The 20,738-nt window shown below is 38.5% G+C and overlaps 1 protein-coding gene across 2 annotated transcripts in view; it reads left to right on the top strand.

Moving 5' to 3' along the window:
• Window positions 1-20,738, top strand: part of JMY (junction mediating and regulatory protein, p53 cofactor) — a 71,442-nt gene that overhangs the window by 14,141 nt on the left and 36,563 nt on the right. For both annotated transcript variants that reach the window (XM_064439628.1, XM_064439627.1), the window contains exons 2-3: window positions 6,963-7,136; window positions 19,075-19,225. In XM_064439628.1, the coding sequence (XP_064295698.1) occupies window positions 6,963-7,136; window positions 19,075-19,225 (325 nt within the window). The remainder of the gene's footprint in view (window positions 1-6,962; window positions 7,137-19,074; window positions 19,226-20,738) is intronic.

Raw genomic sequence — 20,738 nt, 5'->3', positions numbered from 1 at the left:
ATAAAACCAAATCTTAAAAACACCTTCCCTCCACCCCTCCCTTCTTCCCAGGTTCAACTTCACTCCTGATTTCTTTACCTCCTCCCTGCCCCCGAGCAGCACAGGAGGATGGGGAGTGGGGGTTGTGGTCAGTCCATCATACACTGTCTGCGCCACTCTCTCCTCCTCATGGTGTTCCGCTGCTCCAGTGTGGGATCCCACCCACAGGCGACAGTCCTCCACAAACTTATCCATCATGGGCCCTTTCCATGGCCTGCAGTCCTTCAGGAATGGACTGCTTCAGTGTGAGTCCTTTCTATGGGGTGCAGGCCTTCAGGAAAAGACTGCTCCAGTGTGGCGTCCCCCATGCTGTGGGCTCCCACAGCTTCTCGCACAGTGTGGGCTCTTTTTCACGGGGGCTGCAGGTCCTGCCAGGAGCCTGCTCCAGCATGGGCTCTCTGTTGGGTCACAGCCTCCTTTGGGCACATCCACCTGGTCTGGTGTGGCTACTTCCAGGGGCTGCAGGTAGATATCTGCTCCACTGTGGACCTCCATGGGCTTCAGGGGGACAACTTGCGTCACCATGGTCTTCACCATGGGTTGCGGGGGAATCTCTGCTCTGACACTTGGGAGCACCTCCTCCCCTTCCTCCTTCACCAACCTTGGGGTCTGCAGAGTTGTTCCCCTCATATACTCTCACTATTCTTTTTGGCTGCAGTTGTGCAGCAGGCTTTTTCCCCTTCTGAAATATGTTATCCCAGAGGCTCTACTACCATCGCTGATGGGCTCATACTTGGCCAGCAGTGGGTCCTTCTTGGAGCCAGTTGGCATGGGCTTTATCAGACATGGGGGAAAGCTTCTGGCATCTTCTCACAGAATGCACCCATGCAGACTCCTACTGTAAAACCTTGTCACATACACCCAATACATATCTGCACACGTGTACTGAGGTACATAGGCTTTCTGCACACAGGTAAAAGACTGTTTTTTAAACAGGGTTTAAGGAGGAATAATGTGGCTCACTTGATATGAGCAGCTCTTGAGAGGCCTAGAAGACACAGCTTTTGGAAGGCTTGATCTTTTTAACCACAACAGGTGACATTTAAATACAGGACCATGCATGTAAGAGAGAGAAAAATGGTTTGCCTGTGGTGGGGATTTCATGTAGTTGAGATTCCTGCTCATTACCAGGATGCGTGGGAGTGTGTTTGTTTTTAACAATAAGGTTTTTTTGTTTGTTTAAATATAGGTTAAAAAGAGACACAATAGAAACAATTTAAAGCATGTTCTGATACGAGTTATTGCAGTCTAAGTTCAGTTGTTAAAATTTTGCATCCAAATTTTATGTACTCTGGAGCTTTACTTCTTTGGAAGTCATTGTCCGCAACTCATTGCGGACTACTGCAAGTGTATTGGCAGGAGGATTTGGTATTTTAGTCTTAGGACTTCAGTGGAAAGGATGGAGTATCTAAAAACTACTGAATCTGCAGTACTGTACTTCTCTCTGAAAACAACTATCCTTAGTTTTACCTGTGACCTTAAATATGCTGGTTCAATTAAAAATCTTTAAAATTCATCCCGGAAATGGCAAGTAATACTATCAGGCTTCAGAGAATCTAAATACAGAGGAAAATGGGGTATTCTGTAGTTACTATTATACTAAAAATATGAAGCAGCTTAGGAAGAGCGTGAAAAATGGCCTGTTTTAGCTAAAAATGAATATGTGTCATATTCCAATGTTTTTATAAAATACGCAAAATAAAATAGGAATAACGGGGAAAGTTTTGGGAATAATAGCAAAGGAAATGTGAGACTTGACTCTTCACTGATTAAATCAGGGTTTGGATTACACTGCCAGCTGAGGTCAACCAGCACATAATTGCACTGTTTGCTGTAATGCTTTTAGAGTTTAATGGACAAAAAATTTTTTGGAAAATACTGAAGACAGAAACAGTTTGTTATATGGTTCAAATATATGTGCTGTTAAATTGGAAAAAACGTGTTTCCTGCTGGTTAGAGTCTTATCTGCATAATAGTTGCCTAAAATATATGGATTCATTTAATTGTGAACAATGTAACATCTGTGAAACATGACTCTCAAAATAAATGCAGTATTCAATGGGTATAGGGCTAGTCAGGCCTGCACAGGATATTACTCTGCCCTCCTCCACCCACTGCTTTAAATAATATAATTAAAAATTGTGAAAGTAAAAAATTCATACCGAGACTGTTGAAGTAAATGAACAGTAACACTGAATGTCTGTGCTGACAATTAATCGTGAGTGGGGCATAAAACATGCCACAAAAATTGGTCATGTATTTTATGCTAACACCTTGAAAAATGCATTGCTGTAAGGTACCAGGTTGGTTTAGGCATTCAGCCAGCTTAACCAATGTCTTCATCTTACTAAAAGCTGAATTTACATGTTTCTAATGTAGGGTATCGTCTAAGTTCTGACTGTGTTAAAATTGGAACATACACAGTTAAACTACCTGTGAGTCTGTGGAGGGCCTGGTTTGCCTTATGACATTATTAATTCAGTGGATTCTGTGTTAGACCGGTGTTATTGTTATCCAATAGTCTGAATACTGTCTGGATGGCAGCCAGCTAAAATAATGCTTCAGCTGACTTTTGATCTAAAGCAGGAAAACTTCCACTGCACTGCTTTATAGAGGAAAGTGGGAGAGGTCATCTACACGGCCAGTTTAGCACTGTCTCCTCTCCCATATGTCAGTGCCTCTTTAGGGCTGGTGGCAATAAAGCTGCTTTGACTTTTCATCAGGCTTACAAGGATCTGTCTAGAAGCAGAATCAAAGCTAACAGTCTTCTGTTCATACCACACTGTGTTGGTGAAGGCCAATATGGTGATTATGTGATTACCAGTAGGGTGAGAGAGAATAGTCTGACCCTTCTGTATTCCTTTAAACCATGTATATAGAATCATAGAATTAATTAGGTTAGAAAAGACCCTTAAGATCATTGAGTCCAACTGTAAACCTGTCACTGCCAGGTCCACCACTAAACCACGGCCCTGAGTACCACATCTACACATCTTTTATTGAAATACCTCCAGGGATGGTGACTCAACTCCTTCCCTGGGCAGCCTGTTCAAGTGCTTGACTACTCCTTCAGTGAATAAATTTTTCCTAACATCCAATCTGAACCTCCCCTGGCACAGCTTGAGGCCATTTCCTCTTGACCTATAGCTAGTTACTAGGAAGAAGAGACCAACACCCGCCTCACTACAACCTCCTTTCAGGTAGTTGTAGAGAGCGGTAAGGTCTCCTCTCAGCCTCCTTTTTTCCAGGCTAAACAACCCCAGTTCCCTCAGCCACTCCTCATAAGACTTGTTCTCCAGACCCTTCACCAGCTTCTTTGCCCTTCTCTGGACACGCTCCACCACTTCAGTGTCTGTCTTGTTTTGAGGGGCCCAAAACTGAACACAGTATTTGAGGTGCAGCTTCACCAGTGCCGAGTACAGGGGCACGATCACTTGCCTACTGCTGCTGACCATAGTATTCCTGATACAAGCCGGGATGCTGTTGGCCTTCTTGGCCACCTGGGCAGATATCATAATTATAATTTCAAATGCACGTTGTAATTTCTCTGTGTTGTTTTTCAGAACTGTTATTTCTTTTCACAGTTCTTTGGTTTCTTCTTTCTCCGATGTAACTTTCAACTGCAGTGAAGTTTGAGGCAGCAATTTTATGGTGCTGATCTGACAGGGCAAAATACTTTCAATGTGCTTTTGAGCTGGTTTACAACCTTTGTAGAAAAGGTTAATGTTTGGAAGTTTTTCCCAAAAATGCTGTCTGGCTGAGCCTGTAGAAGAACATGTTAATAGACTGATGAGTGTAATGAGTCTGTATGTAACCAGTGCTTACAGGTTGGTAACCTTACTACCTGTCTTGAAGAATATCCCTATTCAGTAGCTCTTTGGTCTTTGCTCCAAACCAAATAAAGTAGTACTCTGGCTTCCAAATCAGTTTTCATATTTTGTTACATCTTCTCTGGCAACTGTAGTTTTAAATGAAATTTCATCACCATTTTCATTCAGAAGGTCTTCATTAGGCACAGGAAATAGACTCTAAGCATCATTGCCTTAGGAACGAAGAATGGTTGCTTACCTTCTGTTAATAATTTAAGAATCATATATTCTGTATGACTAGCTTGCCCTCTCTTGTATAGTTTTATTGGGGGCTTGGTATTTCTGAGGGAGTTGATGGTTCGGCTTAGGACTGGGGTAACCCTAACAGCAGACCAAATAGAACTGGACATGGACAAGACCTTGAAACAATGCCTATTTACATATCTTCTGTATGTGCCGGAATGTAGTGATAATTCATTACTTTATCCATACTGTTTCCAGTGGTGGACATGATTTTCACTGAACAACCAATTATAAGTAGGTACTTGCTTTTAGTGTCCTTAAAATGTCTTTTTACTATGCTATGGTCATAAAATTGAAGTGGTCCTTCATTTCCTGGTACTTTAACTTCTGCAAAGTTGTGACTGTCTTCCAGCATATCAGAACTATTAAATAGTCCTTAAGAATGATCTGTAAAGGGGAAAATAAACCAAACCCCAAACCAAAAAATACCAAACCAAAGCCCTGCATTGTATTTGTTCTGCTCCTGGAATGAGATTACTTAAGATTCTTCTCTACATGGCGATAAGTTTTCTCTAATTTTTGTTATTTTTTTATTGCCCTCTAGGATTTTTATTCTAGTAGGGTTTCACAATGAAACAATGTGTAAATTTATTTAATAAGAAGATACTAATAGCCTAAGCAGCTAAAAGGAAATTAACATTACAGTGTGCTGTTGAGTTGCTGCTAATAAGAGATCCTTCTTGCAATGGGTGGCTTGAGAAGAAAGGTTTGTTTTTTCAGTACCTTGACTGAGGGATAATTACAGCTTTGGGACTGCAAGAGGGTTTTCTGATAGTGCCAGGGTGAGCTAGGCAAAGGCTTGAAAATGGCAACTCTGTTTTTAGGCACTAGCAACAAGAAAGAGGAGCTGACGAAGAAGGTGGCTTAATATCCCAGATGGTTAAAACAGCTAGTGGGCTGAAATAATGCATGAAATCCATAGGGACTTAGGACTGAAACCCAAGAGCATCTTGGCATGACTTCTGTCCCTATAGTTGCAGGTTAGGTTATGCATGTCTAACGCTGAAATTTTGTAAAATGTCAGTTTTACAGACTGCAAGCCACAAACCACTACCAAGTACTCTAGTGAGAACTCAAATGCCAAAAATACTACGTGCTGCAGGAAGACAGCAGAAGGGCATAGCAAATGACCTTGCAATAGAAACAATTTCCTAGGTGAAACAGTTCAGGTAATGCAACAAATTGCCTCATGCTGCTGAGGAATGTCTCATCTGCTCTACACCATCTCCCCACACCTTTCATCTTTGCTAAGCCTTGCTGAGGAAAAGCTTTTCCTGGCTTGTCATGTGGCTATCATTTTAGTGCTGGACATGTAAATAAAGCTGCTATGATCCTCTCTGCATTCTGGTCTGTATCCTCTCTTTAATCTTTGTCTACCTTTAGTGCTTCAAAGAAAGCCCAGGTGGGGTTAGGGGGATCTTCAGAAGCGAAGTTTACATTATGAAGAAGAGACAATTTTTCTTGTCTGGTCAGGTAACTGAAACACTATAGTAATATAAATGTAATGGAGCAAACTGAGTAGACAGTATGGTAATCAAGACTTCTCTTGACTGTTCTGGCATATAAATGAACCAGACAGCAAAGGTCTGTTGACCAAAGCTTCAATTTCTAATCTGCAGTTCCCTGGTTTTTGTTTTCCAATTATAATACTTGATGCAGTTGAGCATCCTGAGAATATTTCATGTAGGCTTGTCATCCAACTTGAATGAACAGGTAGAAGATACCAATGTGCTTATTCCATAGTGTTCCTAAACTCTGTTAGGTTTAAATAAACCTGTACTGTTAATATATGCTTTTGAGATGATAATATAAAGGACAAGAGAATTTGACTTAAAAGTACATAAGAGGGGAATTAATTTCAGATAATCTTGTCTTTGTAAGTACATCAAATACTCCTTGTCTGTATGAGATTAGTTTTAGTTAAACAGTTGAATATTTTTTTTAGAAATAGTGAAAGATTTCCAGCAGCATGTGAGGCCTGCCCAGGCAAATGCCCAAAATACATGCAAAACAAGCATATAAATTAAAACTATACATTCTAGCTAATTTGTACAAACAGATGAATTTTTGGCTTCATAAGAACTAAAGCCTGTGCTTTGTGGTCTTTTATATGAAATAATATAAATTGTTTTATTTAAAGTATTTTTTTTAAGCTTATAATACTTAGATAATTTCCTTTTTAAAGAAATCTAACAGAGACTTCGTGCATTTTAAATTTCATGCCTGAACTGTCCAGGCTAAAATCATAAACCAGAAGGCAAAATCACCAGAAATGCATATCATTGTGTTGTTTCATACAGATTCTTGTCTGTGTCTGGAGCTGCACTGATGTAATGGGGCTGTGTGGGTCCAAAGTACAGGCAAAAAAAAAAAACCAAAACAAACTCAAACACCAAAAAACCTAGAAAGATCAAAAAGTCACTTCCCTTTTGTCTCCTTTCCTATCACTCCTTCCCCACTGACACCTGAAAGTGGGAAATGTGTGAAGTAGCATATCTGATTACTGCATTATAGATTATTGTAAGAAGTGCCTTTTTGTGCTGCGTTTTTACTTATATTCATTACCTTCCAGAGATTTTTGGAAAGAAGTAGTTAACCCAAAATGTGCAGCTCTCCTATTAAGGTTATCAGAGACATGCTCATACTTGACTGGCTAAAATCAAGACGTAGGTGGGGTTTAAGAGTTTGTTTGTTTGTCCGAGTGCTGATTTCATGGGAGAGGAAAGATAGGCTAAAAAATGTTTTTTAAATGACTGTCACATTTAGCATGCCGTTTGAACATGTTCATTGAAATTGGCACTTTTTCTACAGCTTCTGGAAAAACATAGGAACACAGAAAGCATGGTAGAGCTACTTGAACTCTATCAAATGGAAGATGAAGCCTACAGTAGTCTTGCAGAAGCTACCACGGAGCTCTACCAGTACTTACTACAGCCATTCCGAGATATGAGGGAGCTTGCAATGCTTAGAAGACAGCAGATAAAGGTATGGTAATGGGGAAATAATGCTTTTTTGTTACTATTTATTACTTTTATTATTCATTGTGTGCAGTGATGGTTTCTCCACTAGAAGTTGACCCAATTTTTCTGGTTCCTCCACTCAAAGGAGTGCTTTTGAATAGTGAGAATGTCTCTGGCTTATGTAGCTAACCATCAGCTCTTTAACTTACTGTGTTTGACTGTTCAAATTAATTGCTGAAATTTAATTGGTGAAATCTAACAGTTTTATGATTACTGGGAATAGACTAATATATAAAAAAGAAAGCGACATAGGCACAGTATCAATGCTGTTGTTAATTCTTTTAAAAGATAATACAGGAAGTTCCTTTTACTTATTTGAGATAATTTGATAAACGATGAGAATTCAGTAGCTTCTCATCTAATGTTGTGAAACACTTAAACATGGAAGCGTATTAGAAGTATATGTTTTATATATATAAAAGTATATTAGAAGTATATGATTTGTTGTAACACTTTAACAGTATATTTTCCTAAGAGCTAAAAAAGTATAGCCAGCTGAAGAATACTATATTTTGTTAAACTGTTTATAATGATATGTTTTTTATTTAAAAATAATTCTAATTTAAACACTTAACAAACACGGTCACCTTCTGATTCTTCTAATATATGTGTTGTAACATAGAAGTTGAAATGGGTTTGTTTCAATTAATCTGTATTGCAAACGTCGATTTATCTCAGTGTGGTACATTGTTCAATTAGCCAACATTGTGTTTACTGGTTTGAGTTTAAAAAAACAGTGTTTTTATATGGTTTTGATTATAGAATGAGGGAGGCAGGCAAGAGGATTTATGATTCCAAAATCAGTTTTATTTTGAGCTATTGCTATGTCCGTAAAGTAATTTTTCAGGAAGTTCAGCAATCTGGAACTAACTCAGTGAGATAATGTGATGATATTTGAACGAAAAATGCTTTTTTCCCCTGAGTGATAAATGTTGCTGCATAGAGAATTAGGATGAATATTTTTTCTCAGATGTGTTACATGGTAAAGATTACGAACACTACATTTAATAAAAAAACGTCTTCAAAACATGATGAAATAGTTCCATTTTATTTGAATTTGTAGCTGAGGAAAATGTGGGGGTTTTTTTGTCCTTTTGTCAAACAAAAGATAAATTATGATGAGTAGGGAGTGTGAATTAAGAGTTGGGTTTGGGGTTTTTTTTAAAGAAAAGTTTTTAAATACCTCACTTTCTATTTTTTCTGAAAGAATAACTGTGCTAAACGTGCTGGTTTTGGCTGGAATAGAGCTGATTTTCTTTGTAGTAGACAGTATGGGGCTACACTTTGAATTTGTGCTGAAAATAGTGTTGATAATACAGAGGTGCTGCTGCTGAGCAGGGCTTACACAGATTCAAGGCCTTTTCTGCTCCTCACTGCCCCACCAGTGAGGAGGCTGGGGGGGAGGGGGCCAAGAAGCTGGGAGGGGACACAGCTGTGACTGCTGACATCAACTGATCAAATGGTTATTCCATACCATATGATGTCATGCTCAGCATATAAAGCTGGGGGAAGAAGAAGGAAGGGGGGGGACATTTGGAGTGATGGCGTTTGTTTTCCCAAGTAATTGTTAGGCGTGATGGAGCCCTGCTTTCCTGGAGACAGCTGAACGCCTGCCTGCCCATGGGAAGCAGTGAATGAATCCCTTGTTTTGCTTTGCTTGCGTGCATGGCTTATGCTTTACCTATTAAACTGTCTTTATTTCAACCCACGAGTTTCTTGCTTTTACTCACCTGATTCTCTCCCCGGTCACACCAGGCGGGGAGTGACCAAGCAGCCAGTGGGGCTCAGCTGCCTGTTGGGTTAAACCATGACAGTGAGCTTCAGATGCATGTTCTGTGGTTGATTATTCTAGTGGTACATAGTTGCATCTAATGTACATTAAGTTCTCTTCCTAACTTGGCAATTCTTGAGTTACAAAACTTGGTCATCTGTATTATGTGGTAGAGAAAGATGACATCTCTTGTTTTTCATTTCATTGTTTGAGGGAAAGCAGTACTTGTATCTATGATGACAAAATATATATTACATTGGATAGCTAGGGTAGAAGAATTGCTTTATAAATAGAACTTGTGCATGAAGTGGTTTGTGTTAAGTTGCTGCATATGTTTTTCTGGCAGGCTTAATAATGGAACAAAGGTCCTTAGGTTTCTATAAACTTTTATGGCTGGCATTAGTTCCATTTTCATGCCTAACAAGTATTTCTGATGCTCACTGCCTCAGTGAAATGGGAGCTGTGAACATGTAATACTGTTTGCATATAAAGAGTGACACAGAGAAAGGTAAAGTTTGAATGTAGGGCAGGTTAAGGAAGGAGGAACCAGCAGATTGTGTTATTGAAATGAAAAAATAAGTTACAAGGATAATAAAGCTTGAATACAAATATCAGTATTTAGTCAAGATTGCATATGCCTTATGTAATTAACATTTTTAGATCTCGTATCTGTTAGGTATCCGGTTTTGATCTCTGGGGAAGTTATTTTAGGTTTCTTTTTAAGAATTTGGGGTTTTTAATAAGTATTGTAATCAGTTTCATTTTGTCAGTTTTCAAAATGAATGTAGGAGGAAATTAATTCTTTGCCTATAATCTTTGAGAAGAGTGTACAGTGTCATCTTCTTTTGGACCAAGATGTAAAAATTGGGAGATAGTATCATGGGTGTTAAATTTCTGCTGTTGCTGTGAAATGTTTAGCAAGAGACAAGCCTACAGGAGGAAAGGGAGAAACAAACATGAAATTCCTTCCGCTCAGCGAAGGCTTATTAGAGTGGGACATCTGTATTCTTGCAGATTCCTTTTTTCTTTGGGGTGGGGTGGGACATCCCAAAAATCCAAACAGAACAACCCAGAACAAAAGTTTATAACAAAATTAAAGCATTTAGAAACTTGAAGATGCAGATTAGTCATGTCCATGACAGACATGATAGAAGTATTTTTTTTGTCTTTGTATTTTAACTTGATTGTATGCTGGTTTTTCAGGTGTATTTTGCCTCATTTAGTGTGAAGGGTGGTTCATTTAGTATGGGTGAGGAATCAAAGCTGTATTGTGAAACACATATTGCTGAATTCGGAAAACATAATGAAGAAGGTAGAAGATTGTGGAAGGCAAAAAGGATGGTTTATTATGAAATGAAATGTTATTCTGGAAAACTGACTATTTGATTTTCTATTTGATTATGGACTAGTCATCTGACCCTAGAACAATCCATTCAGTAACGATATGCTTCTCATTTTTGGGGCACCCAGCTTCAAAAACCTAGTTTTATTTGTATAAATGCTTAATATTTGTAAATGCTGCTCAAATCCATGGGGACCTCCCTCTGAGCATGGCAAAACGCTTACCAGATACCATGCATTCTTGAAAAGAATTGAACACTGTAAATACAGCAGTGTTTGGGCCTTAGATTTTTTTTTTTAGTATATATGATATGTGAATAATCCTGCTTGCCCCAAGGCCTTTATGGCAGACACAAATAATAGCTGATTTGTGATGAATGGTATTATCAAATCGAATAACGCTCATCAAAGAAGGTAGTAATATGCTTACTAGACATATTCTGTGCTGTGTGTCTACTATGACGATATTTTGTAAGTGTGAAAAGTTTTATTGATAAGCCAGCTAAACTGAACTGTAATTATGTTCAATAAATGCTGGAGAAGGTATAATAAAGGAATTGAAGACAGTATTACAATTTATATACATATAAAAGCTGTACTGAATTTATACAGGCATTTTTGTTTCAGTATTTCTGGACTGTTGTTGATTTAGTTGTAATACTATGTAAAGACATTGTGGACCCTGATGGGATGCACCACGAGTGCTGAGGGAGCTGGTGGATGCTGTCACTAAATCACTCTCCCTCATCTTTGAAAGGCCATGGAGGACAGGAGAGGTGCCCAAGGACTGGAGGGTAGCCAGTGTCACTCCAGTCTTCAAAAAGGGCAAGAAGGAAGACCTGGGAAACCATAGGCTGATCAGCCTCACCTCTATCCCCAGAAAGGTGATGGAACAGCTCACCCTGGAGGGTATCTCCAGGCATGTAGAGGACAAGAAGGTTATCAGAAGTAGTCAGCATGGATTCACCAAGGGAAGATCATGCTTGGCCAACCTGACAGCCTTCTGTGATGGCATGACTGGCTGGGTAGGTGAAGGGAGAGAAGGTGATGCTGTTTATCTCAACTTCAACAAGGCTTTTGACACGGTTTCCCATCACACCCTCATAGGTAAGCTTAGGAAGCGTGGGTTAGGTGAGAGGATGGTGAGGTGGACAGAGAACTGGCTCAACAATAGAACTCAGAGGGTCGTGATCAATGGAGCAGAGTCTGGTTGGAGGCCTGTAACTAGCGGTGTTCCCCAGGGGTCTGTGCTGGATCCAGTCCTGTTCGTGTTCATCAAGGACCTGGACGATGGGATAGAGTGTACCCTCAGCGAGTTTGCTGATGATACAAAACTGGGAGGAGTGGCTGATACACCAGCAGGCTGCGCTGCCATTCAGCGAGACTGGACAGGTGGGAGAGCTGGGCCAACGGGAACCTCATGAAAAACAGAAGTGAGTGTAAGGTCCGGCACCTGGGGAGGAACAACCCCATGCACCAGTACAGGCTGGGGGTTGACCTGCTGGAAAGTGGCTCTGTTGAGAAGGCCCTGGGAGTGCTGGTGGACAGCAAGTTGACCATGCCTAGCAGCGTGCCTTTGTGGCCAGGAATGCCAACATCATCCCGGGGTGCATTAAGAGGACTGTGGCCAGCAGGTTGAGGGAGGTTATCTTCACCCTCTACTCCACCCTAGTGAGATCACATCCGGAGTACTGTGTTCAGTTCTGGGCTCCCCAGCTCAAGAAGGACAGGGAACAGCTTGAGCCAGTGCAGTGGAAAGCTACGAGGATGATCAGGGGGCTGGAGCATCTCTCTTATGAGGAAAGGCTGAGAGACTTCGGTTTGTTCAGCCTGGAGAAGAGAAGACTGAGGAGGGATCTTATCAATGCTTATAAATATCTAAAGGGTGGGTGTCAAGAGGATGAGGCCAGGCTCTTTTCAGTGGTGCCCAACAACAGGACAAGGGGCAATGGGACAAAATGGAACACAGGAAGTTCCACCTGAATATAAGGAAAAACTTCTTTCCTGTGAGGGTGACAGAGCAGTGGAACAGGCTGCCCAGAGAGTCTGTGGAGTTTCCTCTGGATGTATTCAAAACCTGCCTGGACATGGTCCTGTGCCCCCTGCTCTAGGTGTGCCTGCTCAAGCGTGGGGTCTGGCAAGATGATCTCCAGAGGTTCCTTTCAATCCCTACCATTCTGTGATGCTGTGAACCAGTGAGTTTTAGTGTGTTAATTTCATTTGGGTTATTTGTCTTTTTTTTTTTTCTGATTTCAGACTCTCAGATGTAGCATAGGCATCAGGCAAGGGAACCTTGATATTTAAATGCTCTATTATATGTTTTGGGCTATCTGTATGTTTTTCCAAAATTCTGGAAGACGAGTATGAGCTTAAAACTACAGAGCAAACTATTCATGGATTATTTTATCTGGCATGAATTTCAAATTCTAAATGGATTTTAATATGTTCTTTTTGCTAGACATAAAACTTCTAATGAATGACAAAAAGCTATGCTTTTTTTGATCCTAAAAATGTTTCATATTTATATGCACAAATCTTTTATTTACCAAAATGGATGATTTCCCTGGGAAGATTTATCAAATTTTTGTACATTAAGAATACACATTTCTGTAGCGGAAAAGTGGGAAGTAGTAGGCATCAGTAGCTGGAAACCTGAAGGAGAAATACTTCTGAAATTTGGAAGGAGCAAAGTAGGTATATATGCACTCTGGTGCTTTTTATTTCAGATAGTTAAATCTTAATTTTGTCAGATCCTCCATATATAGTGCAGTCTTATTCTGAAAGGGGACGGACCAGTGGGTGGTTGATATTTGGCTATTGAACTTACTGACAGGTTAATATGATCAAGCTTTAAGCCTGTTAAGACTAAGATATAAAGTGCTCTTTGATACAGGGTACCAAATGTGGTTATTAAAACCAAATTTTCAAAAGAATAACTTAATGGGCAAAAACCCAAAGCCTTTTATGTATGTACAGTTGTTTTCACTGGCCTTCATAGAGAAAATGAAACTGCCTTGCTACTTTGAAATTCTGTGGTCTTGTAACTGTGGACAGTACTTCACAGCTATGTTGAGTAGGCTGTGTTTGATCAAACACCAGGTGAAATCAGTGTGAAGCTTTCTTTTTTAATTCTTTTTTTTTCTTTTTTAAATATGCTTGGTATTAGACTAAAGATAAAATGTAAGATAAATTATTTCATAACCTACATGTAGATGCCAGCAAAACTTTGACACAAGAATTCTGTAAAGAAGGTCTGAGTTGGACTGGATTTGCTTGACTGAGACCTTGATACCTTGATACAGGTGAGAGCCTACAGTCATCATTACCTCACAATGCATCTTCAGGAAACAACATTAAAATAAAATTATATATTAAATATACCTAAAAGCACTCATAGTTTCATTGCATACCTATTAATTATTTTTACTGACATATTAATTCCCTTGAATGTGATGGGTTTCTAAGGACTTTAAATACACTAATGTTGAGGTCTAGCACTGGAAATAAAAAATTAGAGCAGCTTGATAATTTATCAAATTCAGTTGTTTTTTTTTAAATTGTGGAACACTATGAGTCTGTATTGTACTTCCCTTTAAAGCTCCTATAAGCAGATATTTGTGTAGTTGAAAATACAGCTCTGGTTCAAATGTGTGTGGATTTATTTGTTGGTTTAATACTTGATGGTGAACTGCAGTGGTGAACCTTATAACTAATTCAGCTTTGATTTGTGTAAAATGAAATATTTAGAAATAAATTATTGCATTGAATGGTTTAACTTTTGGTTAAAAAATTTTCAAAGTATGAAACAAGTTCAAGGGAGAAGATATGTTTAATGATGAGGATAGCCAGCAAAATACAATTACTTTAAAAAATACTCTAAAATAAGTCTCACAGCCAACTGAAGATGTTCTGTGGAAGGGAGCAGGTGTCAGTGCTTCATACTCTCATTTTGTAGTGTTGCTCCCATACATCAAATGGATGATTTCTGTATTACTAAATCCATATTTTTATCATTGGCCCTTGAATAATTGATGTCTTAGCTGGTTTTTTAACTGTGCGGGGTTTTTTTAAGCCTCATGATATTTTTGAATGCATGGTGGTCTTGCAGTGAAAAACATGAATACAAAGGTGCAGTAGGCACACTGGAGGACACTAAAGCAGCACTGATTAAAAGGTACGATTACTTGTATGGCAGTCAGCTCAATGTCATTCCTCTCAATTTGGGAACCACACCCTCCAGTAGTTATAGACTAGTGACTTGCTGACAAGAAGTTGATGAAAAACATCTGGTAAAAAAGCCTAAGGTAGTAGTCACTGGAGAGATTGAAACACTTTAAATAAATCTTAAGTCTCTTTTATTATATCTGTAGTTGAAGATGTGTCCTCACATCATGAGAAACCATAGGTAAATAAACTTGGCTATTGAAAAACCTGTAGAGTAGGGAAGAAACGGTAATCTAACTTTATGCAGAAGGGATGGATTTGCAGATGAAGGCCATAAACTTTGTAGAAAATATTGCTTTCTTGTTTGAGAAACTGGTGTAATATGCTCAATTATGCTGTGATAGTCTTTGATATTCTCAAAGTCTGTTTCAGAAGGGTTATATGCCAGTCTTTGTTTACATTCTGAAGTATAAGTCCTCCAGATTTATTATATGAACTCACAGCAAAATATTTTGCTGACTTAAAATCAGGGGTTTATGGGCTTTCTGGAAAAATAGTGCTCTCCACAGGTGATCTGTTGGAAGGCAGACTGGTAGTCTGAATCAGTGAGGAAACTGAACTCTTGGTATGAGGTTGCTGACTGCAAAACTGTGGCACGTATTTGATCACTTAAATCTGCCTGTCTGCAAGGTGAATAGAGTACAGAACTGCTTTTGATGTTCAACTGTAGAACTGCAAAATAAGATTTGTAGGCAAATCTGGTTATGTTTGAATGCCAAAAGGTTTGGGTTTGCTATTTTTTATTTTCTTAAAAAGTTTCCTTACAAAAAGCTGGTCTGGAGAATAAAGCAGTAGGTGAAGTTGTCAATAAATAAAAAGCAGTGCATGTGCAGAAGGGTGATGGCAACCTCCAAAAGTATATGTGCACATTTGTATGCACTTAATTAACTTCTCTCCTGAGGAAGAAGGTATGAGAATTAATTATCTTGAGCTCTCTGAAATGAGCTTCGTTCAGCAGTTTGAAAGAGGAAAGTAAGTTTTGAATTATTAGGGGAAACAAAAGCAAACCAAAACAAAATAGAGGACAACTTCACACCTTTGTATATATCCATGGTATACTTGCATCTTGAATGTTGCAGTTTTAGTTTCTCCCTCTCAGAAACTTTCTGTAGGGTCAGTAGTGACACAGGATGGCAGCACGGGTAGTAAGGGTATTTCCCTGCAAGCAGCCTCAGTGCAAGGACAGAGTAAACAAATCAGATTGCATCAGTTTGGAAAGCATGTGATTCATGTATGATAAGAAAGGGATTTATAAATCATGAATGATAAGGGGAAGAAAATATTGAATGATTTTTTTCAGTCTTTCTCATACTAAAAAAAAAAAAAAAAAGGGACCCCTCAATTAACTCATGGTGCTTTAAAAGAGCCTGCAAATAAAGGGAAAACAATTAAACTCTTATTAAACACACCTTTCATGTTCTGTGGGAATAATTTCCACAGTTTAGCTATGGACACTAAGTATGTATGTGTTCCAGAAAGAGACAGACCCATCAGTGGCTGTAACAGTGATTCAGATTAGCCCTCAGCTCAGGAAGCTTCTAAGCCATTTAGTAACAGAAGTTGGGAGTTATCAATATGTCTACACCTCATGGCTTAATTTTTTTTCTCAATGTGCTAGTAGTAGTTATAGCAACGTCCAGGAATAAGGGAAGCGAGAGCCAGGACAGCCTTGGATCTGACCTAAGGTTAGGTGTGAGGGGAAATGGTGCAGAAAGATACTGAAGCAGAGTGTCCATTCAAAAAGACATCTAGATGAAACTCTGAAAGGATGTTAAACATGCAGAGCATGCTAAATTGTGTGTCCCTGCAAGGGTTAGAGAAAAGGAGGGTGAAATCTGGAGATGTGTGATTTTTAGTTTTGGAGTGATGGAGATAGGGAAGGAGAAAGAAAGAAGAGACATCAGTGTAATGTTATGCAGGCTGTGGAGGGCAAGGAAAAGGGCTTAAGGACTTCAAGGACAGAAACCTTCATCATGAGAGTGTAAATTTTTCGAGTCCATGTTTACCTAAATCTGTAAATAGATGAAATCAAGTACTTCTTTTTTCAGTACCACTCTGAAAAAATAATTTTTGTAAGCTTTCATGATATTTGCTGGGTATACTGGATCTTGTAAGGCTTTATTTGCAGTTGCTACAATTATTTTCAGTATCCCTATTAAGGAGGTTTGATATGTGTTTAATCTGATTTTTTTGTCTAATTGTGTCATTATTTTCCATTTTTCAGTATATCTGTAAATAAAAACAGTCAACCATATTTTGATGAATTCTTGATAGACATGCTTAACATTTTGTCTATTATATATATTAAGCTTCTAAAAAAAGCTTATAAAACCTTAAGATTTTAAAATCCATTCAATCTTTTTCATCCATAAATGGAATCTAGAACATCCGGAAACATTCAAGATCACTTGCTTTACCACTTGAGCTTGCTTAAACAAAGTTTTCAGGTAACTAGTAGAATGTCTTACTAAAAATGTGGTGGTTTTTTTTTAAAAAAAGTAAACCTTTCTTTTTGAAGGTGAACTTTTTTTTTAGCATGGAGTTCAGTCAATGAAGCTGAAATGTAAATAAAGGTTTTATGATATACATGTGGATAAACAAGGAAGGCATAACTCATGATGCACAGTTTAGCCTTAATTCTGTCATTTGCCAATACAAAATACTTTAACTTAGCAGTTTTAATGCTCCTCTGTATATACTCTGTGTCTGGGGGAAAAAAACAGTTGAATAACGCCAGTCATTCCTCTTACTCTTGCTGTAACCTTAGTCTTCTGTGATTTCTCTCTTCTGAATACTTCTTCATTTTTCCACATTTACCATAGTTCTAGAAAAAAACACTCACCACTGCACTTTGCAGTACAATGACATTATTTTTGAGTGTTCTTACATGTTTGCTTTTTGGTTTGTTACTTGTTTACAGTCTTTCTTTCCTGAATTGTGTATGTTGTTCTCCTGTATCTTGATTAATATAATCAAAACCCCTGTAGTCTGTATTGCTAGTCCCAGGCTCCAGCTATTTTAAGGAATCTAGACCATCCAGTCTTAAGTTAGTTTGCATGTGTTAACATTAAAGTCTATGTCAGGATTCATTAGTATAAACCCAGTAAAACTGTAAAGCCCTTTTTACAGCTGAGTGCGTTCACTTGATATATTTGGGGTTGTGCATATGGAATTATAACGAACTTTGGGAAATAGTGCTGCATTTGTGTTACCAGCTGGGAGCATGTTAAATGAAGTTAACTTTGAGAAGTCCCTGAATGGATGATGAAGCTGAAATGCATGCACTGTTGTTAATATATCCAGCCAGCTGTGATTGCAATTGGTTGTTTGGCCTCCTGGAATGTGTCAAAGGACGGTAGCTGAGTGTTTGAGATGAAACACTCCTTTATGTATGAAGCTGTTTCTTTTTTGTATATTGCCTCTGCTATCTGCAGTGCTCCCTCAACTTATTTTTTGTGTTCTTATATTTCATCTACCTGTTGTTGTTACATCTCGTGTTTTTCTCCTTTTCTCCTGCCTATTACAAGTTGTCTAGGAGAAAGATACAAAAGGGAGCTGGAGATGCATGGCAGATCCCTGCCTAAGCTATAGCATGACCTGGCCTAAGTCTTGTTTCTGTCAGTCTTGTCCCAGCTGTCTTCAGAAAGAACCTGGGAAGTATTAAAGATCCTTGAGGACTATTTCTTTATTTTAGAGATGTATACTATATAAAACTTACAAAATCCTACAGTTGCAACTGTAATATGAACTGTTTCTCATATCTTCTCAGAATAAGCTTACTTTACTCTTCAAAACTCTGTGTAACAACACTCTGAACTTTTCCAGAGAAGAATGTTTCCAGTAGGAAGAGTCATGCCTCTCTGATTCGTTCTCATTGGCTCACAAGCTAGATTAGGTATCTCCTTTCAGTTTGTTTCCTCTGAGGAACAAATTTGTTTTCTTTCAGAAGCATATCCATACAGTGTAGAAATGCATTCTTTTATGTTCTGTTACCTGAAGCAATAGCTGATGGAAATAGATGTTTACATGTGTTGAAGGTAATGGCTTCTGCTGGTCTGTCCTCTTTGTGTGTGCTTTCTGACAACCACTTTGTGAAAGCTGTCATAATTTTCTTAGTTTCAAAGCATAATCTGAAGTAAAGCTTGCAAGATCTAAAAGTCTTCAAAACCGAGTTCCATCAGGGGCAAAAAAAAAATTCTTAGCCAGTTTTACCATGAGGCTTGCATTATTCTTGCAGAGAATTATTCTAGGAAGAATAGCTGGAATGTTTTTTTTTTTTGAGAAAGTGATTACTAAAAAAGAAACTGTAGATTTGGCTGTGTGATCTAGTTGAGAGATGAGAAGTTTTTCTCTTAGACCAGACTTTCTCCAGAACTTTAGCTCCAAATGAGGAACGTCCAGACCAAAAAGTGAGTTTGAGAAGGCATTAGAATGGAAGTCATGGTGATTTGCTGATAGTTTCTCTCCTTTGTTTTTTTATTCTTTCTTAGCTACCCTGAAATTCGTTGCTGTTAGCAAAATAGCAACAATTAATCGTGTTGTTAATTTTGATCTGATTTGTTTTCAGATCTCAATAGAGAATGACTACCTAGGCCCCAGAAGAATTGAGAGTCTGCAAAAAGAAGATGCTGATTGGCAGAGAAAAGCCCACATGGCGGTGCTTTCTATTCAAGATCTTACAGTTAAATACTTTGAAATAACAGCTAAAACACAGAAAGGTAGTTATTTTCTACTATCCTGTCCGTCAAATAAAAGATCTTTAAAAATTTATTTAATGTTTACCATATTCTGTATTGTACTGTGATTTATTTATTTTTTTGATCAAGACTCCATGAGGAAAATGCAGTTGTCATTCCCATTTGTTTCTTTCTGTGCCTATTTGAATCTCTCACCAAGAACCCTTTTCAGAACATCATCAGAAGTTAGCAGAATAGAAATTTTAGATAACAGTTTCACAAACACTTTCTGAGTGTGATTGTATTAGCTGCACTGTTACATTTGCAAAGACTTCAGGGAGCATATTGTCCCTGATGGATTCTGTATTCTGTACTGGATATGGCAGACCACCATAGTTTATTACCTTTCAATTAATTTCCTTTTCCTGTCTCCCCTGCCTTTCAGTGATTTTTTTCATAGCTCTAAATATTAAGCAACAGCTCAATTTAACTACTCAGTGAAAGCTGCTCTATTGTTCAGAAATCTGATTTAACCTTGACATTTCTATGCTTGAAGAATGTGGCAGTTTTAGTAAAGAGGTGATGCTGTAAAACCAGGTCATGTAACTTATGTACATCTGTGCTCTCATCCTTGTACCTTTTTAACTTAAATAATCAGTTTATTACGGCAAACACACCTTGAGGATGTGGTTTGATATCACCTCTTTTAGTTTGACTGTGGGCTACCTACCATTGACAGGTTTTATGTCCCACTGTCTCCCCTACCTGTCTGTGGGTTCCTGTTTCTTTCTTTGCCTTGGTGATAGTGATTGTGCAACCAGATAAATGAGCTGTAGCCCTGGGAGAAAACCTTTTTTGGTGGGTAGCTTTCCTGTCATCTCCCTACATGACTGCTAGATCTGTCTCAAGAGAAGCAGTCACTGCAAAATTATTCCTTTCGGTGACAACTCAAGTGAAATGTAACATGAAATTCCACCTTATTTTGAAAAAGTGACTAAACCAGTTCAAGCATTTTGGAATGGATTTAATTATGGCAAATTCTGTATGTACTTAATCAGTTTGGTTCCTTTTCTAGTATGGCAAAGGCAGCATATAAAATACCCCATTAGTTGATAAAGAATGTATTTACTTTCTGTTTAGTTCTCATGCTTTTTTATATACAGCAGTCAGGATTGTGGGGAAAATCACTAGGAAATGAAATGCCTGGAGGCCATTTACAGCTGTAGACCTTTGGTGTACAGGTTGCTTTTCTGTTTTGTTACGTTCTGGGTTTTTTTGGCCTTGCTGATGACAGGGTGGTCTTGCATACCAAAATACTAACAGATGGCAGAGGAAAAACACATGAGAACATAAAGGTGTTCATTACCTAACAAGAGCATGTAATATCTACTAGCAACTAGGGACTGAATGTTATCCCTTTGGTTGTGTGACTTTCATGGCTTTTGGTTTACAAAGCTAAGTGTACAATATCGTGGTTGTTCTATATATTGAAAATGGTGAAAATCTCACATGTGTTAGCCTAGATGTTGTCTGGGGCTCAAGAATAGAAAATCTG

This window comes from Phalacrocorax carbo, chromosome Z (genome assembly GCF_963921805.1).
Source record: "Phalacrocorax carbo chromosome Z, bPhaCar2.1, whole genome shotgun sequence".
NCBI classification, from domain to species: Eukaryota; Metazoa; Chordata; class Aves; order Suliformes; family Phalacrocoracidae; genus Phalacrocorax; species Phalacrocorax carbo.
Note: the sequence above shows the minus strand (reverse complement) of the source record. Positions and strands in the feature narration are given on the sequence as shown.